This window comes from Cataglyphis hispanica, chromosome 10 (genome assembly GCF_021464435.1).
Source record: "Cataglyphis hispanica isolate Lineage 1 chromosome 10, ULB_Chis1_1.0, whole genome shotgun sequence".
Taxonomy (NCBI): domain Eukaryota; kingdom Metazoa; phylum Arthropoda; class Insecta; order Hymenoptera; family Formicidae; genus Cataglyphis; species Cataglyphis hispanica.
The window spans coordinates 2,048,396-2,063,886 of record NC_065963.1 but is presented as its reverse complement, the minus strand read 5'-3'; the positions used below and the strand labels follow the sequence as shown (position 1 = coordinate 2,063,886).

Sequence of the window (15,491 nt, the reverse complement as noted above, 5' to 3'; positions counted from 1 at the left end):
TTATTTATCCTTTCAAAAATTAAACAACAAATGATTCAAAAAAATAACAAAATAAAAAAACTATCAAAAATAAAAATAAATTAAATTAAAATTAATGATGAATAAATAAGTCAGAGGTAAATAAACATAAATAACTAACTGATTCAATTAAATGTTGGTAAGTGAAAGTCAAAATATGTTAAACCAAGGCATGTCATAGATAATAAATAAACACAATAAAATTTATAATGACCACTCTCAAGGTGGTAGAAATCTGACAAGAAATAATTAATGTGTGGTGTCATTACCTTAACATATCTTGGTGTACATCAAACTGGATCGAAACGATCTTCATCGGGATCTCAATATGTACTGACATATTTTCAACATTGAGAACGATACATTTTTAAGTATTATACCCTCTATGTTAAATTTAACCCATCTTGTTAATTCCAGGAGATTTGCTATTGAAATGATTTGATAACATACACACGTGTCATGCACTTCTTGGATTGCCAACTTGGGAGAGATGTGAACCGTCAAGTTTAAATAATTGAGATTCTTATGACATCAGAGAAGAAGGCGCCTATGATATCTTGGTGATAACGAATCAATGCATATTACTATATAATTGATATGGATTAGTTCCCTTGGATTGACCCGCCAATTTAATTATATGTTTGTATCTAATTTTCACGGTGAAGAAGGTCCCAAAAAAGGACCGAAACGTTCATTCAATTTTGTAATGTCGTAAATTCCGCACTAGATTAATTTAATGTTTAAATAAAATATGCACTCCCGCGCTAGCTCTTATTTGCTAATTTTTGTTTGAATTTGTGTTTAATAGAGCCTGTACTTTTTGTTTATTTTGTTTTGAATAATGTTTTGAACAATGTCCATCTACCAAACACCAATCGCCACAAGGTGGCATGAGGCACAAGGTCCATGAATCCATATGTTTTATAATTATAGCATGTAAAATACGATTTTCACATGGATCTGGAATTTCAGCAGAAATGTATTTATCATTAATCTGTGAAGTTATTATTTTAAAATTGTATTTTAAAGTGATCAACATATGAACATATGCAAACCACGTTTTTGAAATTCAATAACATACACAAACGCTGCTACTTCACCAAAGATTTTTTGCTTGAGAATTAAATTAATTAAATAATTTTTTTTAATATTAAAAACATGAGCACAAATGTCAGGTCTATCAGAAGCTTATTGACAAGAAATTTTCCTCGATTTCACGTCATTTTGGATTGAAGTCATGGTAATGAAAAGATCTGGCTTACCAAATTTACTAACTGCCATTGCATCTTAATACTTTTGTAACATATTACGCGACGATCCAATAAATGTGGAAGGAAGTACAACCATTTTTCCAATACATCCAATACATTTAAATTATTCGCCATAGTTTGTATATAATCTTTTAAATCTTGATATGTTTCAGTACATAATTCTTTTTGATGATTTTTGCAATAATCAATTTTTTCTTTTTCAATTTTTACATAACTATCTACCAGCCACTGCTGAAATAAGCGATGTCCTAATAAAAAAACATTAAATTTATCCCGAATACCCAAATGATATTTAATATACTGTCCTCTAGTTATTCGTCTATCACTATTTAATTTTTTTTAAATAACGATGCCACCCTTGAGTGCCATATGGATAAAACAATGGATATATTCATGGTTCAACATTTAAGTCCATAATACTAACTTTTTGTAAAATTTTAGTATTTTTATTACGTATTGTAACGTATGATTCCGGAATTTCTCCATCAGTAGTTGTATAAAAAACAGCAGCTTTTATTCTGTACTTCATTAGTTCTCTGAACATTATATCGACGTCGATCCATACCTGGCCTTAAAGTAAATAATAATTATAATTTCGGTAATAATTCACCAGATTCCATTTCTAGACGTAGTTGATTTTCTAATTCCTCACCCATCATTTGATAAGATTGAGCAAATACATTAATTTCTCGCATTATATGTTCAAGATTTTGTACAATTTCAAAATCTAAATATGAATTTTGATTAAGACGATGATCTATTGCTTCATTTGAATCCACAATAAAAAGTTGACCATAAGTAGGACTTTCATTTTGTGTAGCATATAATGCTGTATTAATCTGATAATAAATTTGCTCTTGTATTTTGAAACAATATGGACCAGGTCGTCTATGAAAGTTTATTAAGTTAGCATTAAATGATGCAACTGAAAACGAACTATTATAACTACGAATATATTGAAAAAAATTATTAGATTTTACATGACTTCCATCGAATAAACTGAATAAATTGAGGCAGTTTAGGCAATGGTTGCAAATACACTGCGCCATGATTACAACAATCATGAAATGAATTTCCTCTATTAGATATTCTTTCAGATGAAAAATGCTTTGCATTGCAATAAACACAAGACACGTCCATAGAACCAATATAATATTCGATAACATTATTAATTAACATTGGATTATCATTATTTAAACGAGGTTGATTTTTTGTCGTGACCGATAACAAGAGTGACTTTCTGCACAATTTTGAGAAAGTGATGCATTCATAAAATTTATGTTACTATTATTAGCGATTGCTTTCGCAATTTCACGACGACAACGCTGATTTTCTGCATTTCTTTCACGACGTTGACGTTGTAATTCTTCTTCTTCATCTCGAGTACGTTGAATTTTACATCTTGGCATTTTATTTTAAATATATATTAAAAATAATTAATAAATTAATTATATATACTAATAAATATAAATTTGTTCAAAACGATATATAACTTCAATTGTCAAAAAATTTTGTTCTTTTGATTATTATCACTATTAAAATAATTATCATCATCAATATTATCATTGATATCATCAATATTATCATAATTGTCATAATCATCATAATTATCATCATCATCATCATCATCACCATCATCATCATCATCATTATCATCATCGTAATCAATGTAATCGTCATAAATTGTTAAATAATTTATTTAATAATTACAATTTTTATTAATTATTATTAATTATAGTTTATTCGTTTTAATTAATTACAAATATAATAAGTTATAATAAGTAATAAGTATTTCAATTATAATATATAATAATATTATATTACTATTAATTATATTAATAATATGTATTAATATTATGTTTCTATTAATTATTAATTAAATAATTATATAATAAATCAATTATAATAAGTAATGAATAATTATATAACAATTATAATTTAATAAACAAGTGTTATACGACCAAACTGGCAATTTATTGTTTGATTATTAAATCACGACGTTTCGACCATATGGTTTTGGTCCTTATCAAGTGAAACTAAAATAACAATACAATAAATAATGATAGTCATGTTACAATGAAATAAATAGAATTAAGCAACTTACGTTATAATTAAAAAGTAGAAAGAGAAAAATCGAAATGTCAAACTGACATTGTGTCAACCACTATGTTTGGAATACTGAGATCAACTAAACGACCTTTATTAATTTATCGTATATGTTGTTTAAATTCTCTGTATCCTTTTGGAAATTAATAGTGTTGTCAAATTTTTTAATAAAAAACATTTCAGCTATTTCTCTCTTTCTTACATGTTTTTCGTTATGTAAAATATCAGGCGCTAACCAATCGAAGTCATGATCAAATTTTAATTTGTGTTTGCTAATTACGGATAGATTACTTTCGTGCATTTTTATATTATTACAATGTTCCTTGACTCGGGTGCTTAAGTGTCTTTTTGTCTGGCCAATATACGAAGCGCTACAATTCTTACAATTTATTTTATAAACAACTTCCGTTCTATTGCTAATAGGCAAACTATCCTTGCCCCGTTTAATCAATGAATTTAATTTTTTAGGTATATTGTAAACCACTGTAAATCCCATATTTTTAAGCAACCGACCAACGTCGTCACTCAAGCCTTCGACAAACGGTAATGCGATGTAGAAGGGTTTGTCTGTATCACTTTCCCCATCACCTAGAATGCTATTGTTTCGGTGTTTCAAAAAATTCAGTTTCTTACAAATATAACGATTTATAATGTGTGTCGGAAAACAATTATTAAGTAAGATCTGCTTCACGACATCAATATTTTTTCCATGAAACTGATCGTCAGATAGTAAAATAGCATGGTCAACGAGATTAAAAATGGTGTTCAACTTATATTTAAAAGGATGGCTCGAATAAAAATTTATGTATCTATCGGAACACGTAGCTTTTCTATACCAGTTTGTTAAAATTTTCCCGTTGGAACGGATAACACTGGTGTTTAAAAAATTGATACATGAATCTGACTCTATTTCATGTGTGAATTTTAAACGTGGATGATAACTATTGAAAATCAAATTAATCTCGTCAACTTTTGCACGTGGAACAATAGCAAAAATATCATCTACGTATCTATAATATATAGGAACCGCAAAACTAAGTAAACTCAAACAATGTGTCTCCAAATCATCCATCACAATATCTGCTAAAATAGGTGATAACGGAGACCCCATAGGACTGCCAAAGATCTGTTCATAAAACTTTCCATTAAAAGAAAAACTAGTCGAATCTAGAATAACTTCCACTGCATATAAAAATTGAGGCAAATTAAATTTTGTGTTTGGAGCAATGTCATTCCAACGTTTTTCGATAGCGCGCAAAACTAACTGTTGATGGATGATTTGGAAACACATTGTTTGAGTTTACTTGGGTTTGCGGTTCCTATATATTATAGATACGTAGATGATATTTTTGCTATTGTTCCACGTGCAAAAGTTGACGAAATTAATTTGATTTTCAATAGTTATCATCCACGTTTAAAATTCACACATGAAATAGAGTCAGATTCATGTATCAATTTTTTAAACACCAGTGTTATCCGTTCCAACGGGAAAATTTTAACAAACTGGTATAGAAAAGCTACGTGTTCCGATAGATACATAAATTTTTATTCGATCCATCCTTTTAAATATAAGTTGAACACCATTTTTAATCTCGTTGACCATACTATTTTACTATCTGACGATCAGTTTCATGGAAAAAATATTGATGTCGTGAAGCAGATCTTACTTAATAATTGTTTTCCGACACACATTATAAATCGTTATATTTGTAAGAGACTGAATTTTTTGAAACACCGGAGCAATAGCATTCTAGGTGATGGGGAAAGTGATACAGACAAACCCTCCTACATCGCACTACCGTTTGTCGAAGGCTTGAGTGACGACGTTGGTCGGTTGCTTAAAAATATGGGATTTACAGTGGTTTACAATATACCTAAAAAATTAAATTCATTGATTAAACGGGGCAAGGATAGTTTGCCTATTAGCAATAGAACGGAGGTTGTTTATAAAATAAATTGTAAGAATTGTAGCGCTTCGTATATTGGCCAGACAAAAAGACACTTAAGCACCCGAGTCAAGGAACATTGTAATAATATAAAAATGCACGAAAGTAATCTATCCGTAATTAGCAAACACAAATTAAAATTTGATCATGACTTCGATTGGTTAGCGCCTGATATTCTACATAACGAAAAACATGTAAGAAAGAGAGAAATAGCTGAAATGTTTTTTATTAAAAAATTTGACAACACTATTAATTCCCAAAAGGATACAGAGAATTTAAACAACATATACGATAAATTAATAAAGGTCGTTTAGTTGATCTCAGTATTCCAAACATAGTGGTTGACACAATGTCAGTTTGACATTTCGATTTTTCTCTTTCTACTTTTTAATTATAACGTAAGTTGCTTAATTCTATTTATTTCATTGTAACATGACTATCATTATTTATTGTATTGTTATTTTAGTTTCACTTGATAAGGACCAAAACCATATGGTCGAAACGTCGTGATATAATAATCAAACAATAAATTGCCAGTTTGGTCGTATAACACTTGTTTATTAATTTATTTACTGGCGACATTTTTAAAATTAAACATAATAATTATAATTTAATTAATAATATTAATAATATTAAATAAAATTATTACATTATTTTTTTTCTCTCTATAAAAAAAAACATAATAAAATTAAATTATTAAAATAAAGCTACTGATAATATTTTACAATATTAATAATTAAACAATATTACTTAATATTATATTCCTTCTACTCTCTCTCTCTCGCTCTCTTCCCCTTCACTTTCCTTCCCCCTTACTTCACTCCTTTCCACAAGAAAGTTCTCTCTCTCTCTCTTTCTCTCTCTTGTTTATTCTTCGTTTTCTTTAAGTTTAAATAATGCCTTTTCCTTTCTCTTCTTTCACTCTTTTCCTCTTCTTTCTAAATTTTTTTCTTTTTAAACTATAAGTAAAATATAAAAAATTATTAAATATAATAATATTTAAATATTAATAATATTTACTGATTTATTCAATATTGAATAGTATTCAATAAGATTAAATATGTTTAATATTATTAACTTTTTAATTATAGTTTTAATAATATTATAGCATATAATATATTTAATATATTTAATAATATTATAGTATTACAATATATTTAATTATATTAAAAAATATTATACCTAATATTATATTCCTTCTTTTCTTCTTCTGTCTCTCTCCCTCTCCCTCTCTCTCTCTCTCTCTCTCTCTCTCTCTCTTTCTCTTTCTCTCTCTCTTTCTCTCTCCTTCTCTTTTGCTTATTCTTTTTTAATTTTAAATAAAGCTTCCTTCTTTCTTTTCCTTGTCTCTCTTTTTTTCCCCTCTTTCTACCTCTTTCTATGCCTTCTCCTTTTATTTTCCTGTTTTTCTCTTTCTCTCTCTCTCTCCCTTTCTTTTGCTTATACTACCTCTTCTTTAATTTTAAATAACATATTCTTCTTTCTCTTCCTTTTCTCTCTTTTTCTCTCTCTCTCTATATCTTTCTTTTTCTTATTCTTTGTCTCTTATTTAACTTTAAATAAAATATTTAAAAGATTATTAATTATAATTACATTTAACCATTTAAAAAATTTAATGCTACAATTAATGTTAATAATATTAAATAACATTAATAAAATTAAATAATATAAATAATATTCATATAATATTTTCTTAATAATATATATATATATAGAAAGAGAGAGAGAGAGAGAGAGAGAGAGAGAGAGAGTGCGAGAGAGAAGGGCAGAAGGGAAGAGACACATAGAGATACAGAGAGAGAAACAGAGAGAAGAAAAAAAGGAAGAGAAAAAAGATAGTAGTTTTATTTAAAATTAAAGAAAAGGAAGAATAAACAAAAGATAAGAAGAGAGATAGATAGAAAGTAAAATGTTAAATAATAATTATTATTATATAATATTATTAACTTTTTAATTTTAGTTTTAATAATATTATAGTATATAATATTATAGTATTATATTTAATTATATTGGAAAATGTTATGTTTACCTAATATTATATTCCTTCTTTTTTTCTTCTGTCTCTCTTCCTCTCTCTCTTTCTCACTATAAACCCCATCTCTCCATGAATATTAGAATTTTATTTCAATTGACTGATAATCCTCTAATATCATTACCTCTTCATCTCTTGAATAATAAAATACCCACTGGCACGCCGCTGACAATTTTCCAATCAGTCAACTTTAATCTATTATCCTAGTATTATTCAAACATTCACTAATTTCAATACTAGTTAAGAATTAATAAATTTTATGCAAAATAAGTATATATTACTGTTGTCATTTGAACTTGACTCAACCTGGCAACATTATCCGTTTTCTATAAATTCCATCGTTGTTGAGCGCTTATTACGGTGCCCTGGCGACACTGCCCATTAACTTTAAAACTTCCCATAAGGAATGACAACAAGAGATTAAATTGAATAAAAATCATATCAAAAATTTTATCTAATTTTAAAAATATTATCTAATTTTCCCAAATACGATCCAATCCTTGAACCTAGTTGCTGAGCGCTTATTACGGTGCCCTGGTGACATTGTCCGTTTCCCTAGATCCCATCGTTGCTGAGTGCTAATCACAATGCCCTGGCGATACTATCCTTTTTCCCAAATTCCCGTCGTTGCCGAACGCTCACCATGGTGAGTGTTCACCTTGGCGACATTTTGCCATTTTACTTTAATTATTCTCTTTTCTATTAAAATTTAGAGTCATAATAAAATCTAGTATTGATATTAAGAAAAAACCTTATTCCATAATTAATTATGGATAATAAAATGGAAAATAAAATACAATTAAATAATTAATTAAAAATTAATTATGAATCAACAAACAAAAATGAATGCACTACAATCATCTATAAATGAAATACAATTGATTTCACATATAATTATTTAAAAAAAGTGTTAGTCGTCGGCTAATATCATACGAATTGTTAATTTTTGATAAAAAATGTAATAAATCATAAAAATAATAATGGAGCAATATGAAGCAATTAAGGAGCAATCGTTTTATGCTGGATATAGCATAAAACGCAAAAAACTATTGAAAATATATTTTTGAGTAAAAATAATTTATTTTACATTTTTTGTAAATATTTAACAAAATATTAATTTTAAAATGGGAGCAATTGTGGATTCTGATGGAGCAATTAGGGAGCAATCGTTTGAACTATTAATTATTAAAAAATATGAACTTCCAGCGCTAACTTATTTCCGGTAAATAGAGTGAATTTCGATTGCGCACATAACCAATCGGACACGACAAAATTTCCCGATCGGACACAGACCCGATCGGACACAGGCTCGATTGGACACCGGCCCGATCGGACACAGGCCCGATCGGACACAGATCCGATCGGACACAGGCCCGATCGGACACAGATCCCATCGGACACAGGCCCCATCGGACACAGGCCCCATCGGACACAGGCCCCATCGGACACAGGCCCCATCGGACACAGGCCCCATCGGACACAGGCCCCATCGGATACAGGCCCCCTCGGACACAGGCCCCATCGGACACAGACCCGATCAGACACAGGCTCGATCGGACACAGGCCCGATCAGACACAACGCTATACTAAAGTACATGTATGGACAGGAAGCACGAGCGCGGTCACACACACACACACACATGGAGATGCAAGGGGGGCCTTCGGCCCTCCTCCCGCACCCACTCCGCTGGTAGGCAGGATAGACCTTGCTTTACAACTTACAAAGTACATGCTACGCAGTGTCCGATCGGGAAATTTTGTCGTGTCCGATCCGTAATGTGCGTAAACGGGACGATCCCTAAAAATAAAGAGCAATCTTTTTCTCACTAACTGAGGTATAGAGAAAGAAAAAGCGTCGTTGAGACATCACAACAGACTATTCGCCGTTTTTTATATGCCAACGATCCGTTCAATTCATTATTCGAGCAGATCGCACTCATACATATGTAGAGTTATATATCGTTACATGTATGTAAAAAACTGAAAGTGCTGATTAATTGCAGCTAATATATACTAAATATTTATGATAAATAAATAAATTTAACATTAATTAAGACTTTAAAAATAACTATTAATATAGAAATTGTTTAATCCAAAAATAAAATGATATAATATCGATAAAATGATACAATCTAAATATAATTTATATGATTAAAAAAAAAGTTATTGAAACAAAAACTTATAACGTGCATTAGGCATAAAAATAAACAGCCAAAAAATAATACACACACTAATCTAATTTAATATATCAAAAAATTTATTTATTTCTATTTACTGCAAATTATTTTTCATTAATTTTTTTATTACATTTTTTAAAAGTAACAGCAAAATGTGTAACATGAACAGCAGTTTTAAAACTTATTTAGAAGTTTTACACTTTGTTATTATTTATAAACAACTGGCTTCTGAAAACTTCACTTTTTAGGTGCATGTGTGCTTGTATGCGTTCAATACGCTGTAGCAGAGAGAAGCCTGAGTGTTGCCACGCCGCCGTATTTTGTACGCTTTTTCTAAAGGCCATTGCACGTTAAAAAATTTTAGTCATAATCGTAAAGCCGTAAGTAAATCAACCAATCACAGTTCAAACATTCTTATTATGTTTTAGAATGTTTGATTGTGATTGGTCAATTTTTTTACGGCCTTATGATTACGACTAAAATTTTTTAATGTGCAATGGCTTTTAGTGTGTGTATAAGCATTTTATAAAAAATATATTTCAATATATTTTACTATTTGATTTTAAAAGTTCATCTCATTTTATTTGAAAAAACAATCACAACATGTTGAATCATGTAGTGTCGCGTAGTTTAATTAATTATTTGTTACGTCATTTCTTCCAAATTCAACAGACATCCCTCTCCCTGATTTTTATGTTGAAACCTTATATTTTTCAATAATTTTTTGTCTATATTTTTCTATATTCAGTAATTTTTATCTCTATATTTCATATAGTTTTTGCTCCTTAAGCTTTCACAGAGCAGCTCTTTTAATATTCATTTTCTGTACATATAAGTAAATCAACGTTTCCAAATATTATCTAGCTATACTACCTTTTTTAAATAAAAATCTAAAATGTACAATAACATCATACAGGCTGTATTCCAATATTAATTACCAGTATTGAAAATGTATAATTTATATCATGTAAATATCACTGTAAATTTAATATTAGCAGTGAATATTGAAATGCAGCTACAGTATCATTAATATGCCCCTATAAGCAATATGCCAACTGTCAATTGCCAAAAGCAAATTTTAAACATTTTAAATATTTGTAAGGAGAGAGCATATCCAGAGTTTATATATAAGATGCAATAGTATTTAATGTTCATATTAAAGTATACAAAAAGACAGTATATATGTATGAAGATATATTTTATGTGCATATGCAGTATATATGATATGAGGATATATTTTATGTGCTTCTGTTTGTATAAAATAAATTTTATGTATATGAATAACATTCTATCCTCATTCAACTAAAAACAATTGTATTTTTAAATATTGCTTACAATTGATTAAAGAGTAAATATGTTATTGGTACAACTAAACCAGATTTTGTCCACGTTGTAGCAAATATAATTTTAACCAACCACCAAATTAGACCTAATAAAGTAGCTTGCAAACCCAAATGAGCAATCATTAATCTGCAACATAAATTTACATTTATATTCATAACTAATAAATGTTGATACTGTTTAAGAGATATATTCTTACGACATTTACTTACATTCTATCTTTAGAACGTGCTTTTGGTAAAGATTTCGGTGACTCATTATGAAGATACATTCTGACACCTTGTATCAAATCCACAAAGTAATCCTTCCAGATTAATGGCTTAATGTCTAATGTAAATAATTTTTGATCATCTGAGGATAATGACTCATGCAATTGCAACATGCATGGATTATTAAATCTCCATTCTTGGAAAATAAATTTCTCAAGACATCCTAATGATTTGCTAACATTTGTATGTAAACGAACAAGTCTGAAAAAAATAGAGTAAGCATATAATTAATTTAAAAAAAAATTTATGACAAGATATATTTTATATTTTTTCCTCTATCTGAAAAAATAAAACTTACATTGGACGGCCTCCACATAATCGTGTCACTGTATCCAAAATATAAGCAGGAATAAAATGAACAAAGATAGCCGAAATTTTAAACAAGAAAAGCGACGGTAAAAATTTGAGATATGGATACCAAACAGCACTTCGTAATGGATATTTATGTAAATACTTGTTAACTTCCTTTTCAACATTCTGCCATTTAAAAGCATTGCACGTACTAGATGTACAGTGATATACCTTTAATTCTTTGTTGCTAAAATTACATTATTTCAGAAATAAATATTAACATTAAATAAAATCATATTTTGATAAAATGCATTAAATTTTTTTAGTATTTTGTAGTATTTTTGTATCTTGAACTACCTGTCTCGATCGACACTATAAGCTGCGACAATAAGGCTGTTCACTACTATATCTACAGGAATGTAATCATAAACAAGATTTTCTGCAACTGGCAATCTTCTCACAATACCCTTACTAGCACCCATTATGAAACCCTGTGGTCCATTTTTTGATATTGTCCATCCTGGAATTGGCTCTTTCCATGCTCCTATTACTGTATAAATGTATAAAATTAAGTTTATAATTATAATACATATATAACACAATACATGTTGGATAAAAAAGCCTAAATTTACTCATTGAAGGGCGCACAATAGATGCTGGAAGTCCTGCATTTGCTACTTCATGTTCAGCCAGATGTTTTGTGAATGTATAAGGATTTGGATGATCTTTTAATATCTCTGTTGTTTTTGCGTCTAAAGTAGCAGCATTCAACGTATTAATCATTTTCAAAACTGTATTTACATCTGCAGGTGCAGGATACACTATCTCATCTACATTATGCAACACTGAATTAACATATGCACTAGAGACATGCACCAATACCTGATAAATAATAAATATCAAATGTAAAAGCTATAAAATATTCAGAAAGATTTATTTAAGGAAGATTTGTTGTTACAAAATATCTCTTTATCTATTGTGAATATTGTTTTTTACCTTGAGGTTCTTAATCTCCTGGCAAAGTTCAACGACTCTACGAGTTCCTAACAAATTAATGTTTGTCGTATTTCTCAGATCGGCTTCAAAGTCTAATGTAGCAGCTGAATGAAAAACAACTTGTACTGTATTTATCAAAGTTGTTCGATCTTGCGAGGACAGTCCTAAATTTTCTTCACCAACATCTCCACCAACTGCGATCAGTTTCTTAAATAAATCAGTTTGCTTTTCCTCTCTCAGTCTATTAAAAACCTATATACAGAAAAGAAAATTATAATAAATTAAAATATAAAAAATAAAAAAATATATACATATATATAAATATACAGGGTGTAAGTAAACAAACGCATATGGACAATACTATCAAATACAAAACAATCCAAATCAAAAAATCTTGAAGCATTTTTTGATTTGAGCTTTTTTTTCATTATACGACATTGAAGTTAGCTAATTAGCGCCTGTCTATATAGCAGAAAACTGTCTCGCTACTCTGATCCCTATCATACTTTCTTTGTTTCCTGTTATAGACAGGCATCGATTAGTTAAATTTAATCATATAACAACGAAAAGAAAGTTCAGGTCAAAAAATGGTTCAGAACTTTTCGATTTGGATTGTTATTCTGCATCTGATAATATTGTCCATATGCTTGTTTAGTTACACCTTGTATACAAGTATATAAAATATAGTATATAAAATAAAAATTAAAAATTAAAAATATATATAGTATATAAAATAAAAATTAAAAATTAAAAAATATAAATATAGTATATAAAATAAAAATAAAAAATAAAATAACAAGTGTCACGTCTCGATAATCTCAATATGCTATTTACCGAGTTTTTCGTCAATTCCTCCAATCTTTCTGTAACCTCTTTTCCTTTCTTCGGTCGAATTAACAAATAAATCTTCGTGATACCATGACAACATCTCAAGAGCTTTTCTATTAAGCAGATGCCAAGGAAACCGGTACCACCGGTAATAAATATACTCTTGCCATTGTAAAATTCCGTTACGTGCGATGCCATTTCTTTCTAATGGTATTTCTTGCTGAATATAATTTTTGCCGGATAATGTTTATATTAGAACTACCGCGTGAATGCCTGCTAGTAAAGAGTAGAGTTCTAATTAATACATCAAATGTTTCGATTGAACTAGATTGAATACGCACAAACGAACGAAAGATACTGACAGTTTAAAGCAGTGCTGCTGTGAGTTGTGAGTGTTGTATCCTTGTGCCGCCAATTTATGAAATATATACTTCCCCCACCATGTTAAATGAAAAACGTCTGATTGCGAATATCATAGATTTTGTATGTGTATAATAAACAAAATTCATATAAAAGCTGCGTTCCGATGTTCACTACTAATACTGAAAATCTATAGTTTATGTTATACACACTATAGATTTTCAATACTGGCAGTGAATGTCGGAACGGAGCGACTAATCGTTGGGCCCCTTTCGTAAATAGCATTTGTAAACATCACATTGATAGAAAAAGCCTAGTGTGTTGTTAGACGGATTAGAGTCAAGTTTTTCGTGCACGCATAACATAACGATGACGTTTACAATTACGTATTTGTGAAGGGCAGTTCAGTTTTATTAGCGGGATCTCGCAGAAGATAAGTTAAATAGCTACGTAAATAAATAAAGAGATAAATATAATTTGTGGATATTATTTATTTCATGTTTTTAATTAATTTTAAAAAATTTTAAATAACTTTTGAAAAGGATTAAACGGGCGCCATGCAGGACTTTGTTTCATTCAAATAACTACTTCATTGATATTACATTCAACGCGCATGCGCGAAAAATCCAGTTTGTCTAATAATTACCTATTAGAAAGTAGGAAGAGCCGCACAATATCAAATAGTGGGAATTTTATGTCCCACAATCCGGCAACAAATAAATTGAGGAACAAGAATGCGACACGGAAATCTGTTATAGAAAGCAATTGCGCTCCGTTAGATTTTGCGTCTCAAAATTGACTTGGAATAGAGAGTAGCGTTTGAGATTGACACCAGTCAGGATAAACAAAAGTTTTTTTATTTTTCATCCTGATTGTGATCAAGATCTACTTTACTCCAAGGAGTAAATTTTGGAACGCAATCTTGCAATCGTGCGCTTTCGTGCACGATTACGCAAATAAATTGTATGTATTCATTGTTAAATATATGTAATGAAAGAAAAAGATAATACATATAAAAAGTATCTCAAAAGTATCCTAAATAATGCTAGTGAGCGGGTAGAGCATATAGTAAACTGAATAGAAAAGTTCTTTATCACTTTTAGTATAGTTTTTTACCATATTATATAGTAAAGGATTTTTCAATTCAGTTTACTGTGCTCTACTCGCTCACGAACGTTGTATAGGATGCTTTGAGACACCCTGTATGCATATAAAAGTATTAAATTAAAATATTTATTGTGATATAATTAATAATAGTACATGAAATATCGATAAAAATATGTTTCTTTACTCCGAGAGTAAATACATTAATCTACGTTAAAAATATTTGGTCTAAGATAAATAATGAAGATAGATTTCTTAAGAAACATAGAGTATATTAGCAAGTTCATATTTTGTATTGCGTAAGTGTACAGGAATCGTTTCCTTGAACAGATTTATGTAAAATAGAGAATGTCTTGAGGCTACATAGTCCAAAGTATACATATATATTCAAGTCACAGTTTATTTTACATTTAGTATTTGCATACACAGCAATATCCTTTTTGCATATTTTCACAACGTTCGAAGATGAAAATGCAGCGCAAATCATTTTTTTTTTTTGCGTATGTAGTACATTTTTGATTAATGCTTTTTATGTATACAGGATGTTTCACCAAAAGTGGCCACCTTCTTTTATCTTTTAAATTAAAAGAGATAGATCGTAACAAATATATATCAAATTAAATAGTTTAAACTGAACTTTAATGTGAACATAGTGATTGCTTGCATAAACTATCTGTATTAATAAACGAACAAATATACATAATTTTTTTATAATAATGTGAATATTTTGACATGAAAAAAGTTGTACCACT

At 29.3% G+C, this 15,491-nt stretch overlaps 2 protein-coding genes across 2 annotated transcripts in view; both read right to left on the bottom strand.

Moving 5' to 3' along the window:
- LOC126852253 (putative fatty acyl-CoA reductase CG5065) overlaps positions 1-15,491 on the bottom strand; it is a 186,942-nt gene that overhangs the window by 59,662 nt on the left and 111,789 nt on the right. The window lies entirely within an intron of this gene.
- On the bottom strand, positions 10,671-13,825 carry LOC126852259 (putative fatty acyl-CoA reductase CG8306). The gene is made up of 8 exons (XM_050596870.1): positions 13,638-13,825; positions 13,282-13,548; positions 12,448-12,699; positions 12,084-12,333; positions 11,809-12,001; positions 11,459-11,698; positions 11,104-11,361; positions 10,671-11,020 (listed from the first exon to the last, which is right to left on the bottom strand). The coding sequence occupies exons 2-8, from the start codon at positions 13,471-13,473 to the stop codon at positions 10,882-10,884; spliced, it is 1,524 nt and encodes a 507-aa protein (XP_050452827.1). The 5' UTR covers positions 13,474-13,548; positions 13,638-13,825; the 3' UTR covers positions 10,671-10,881.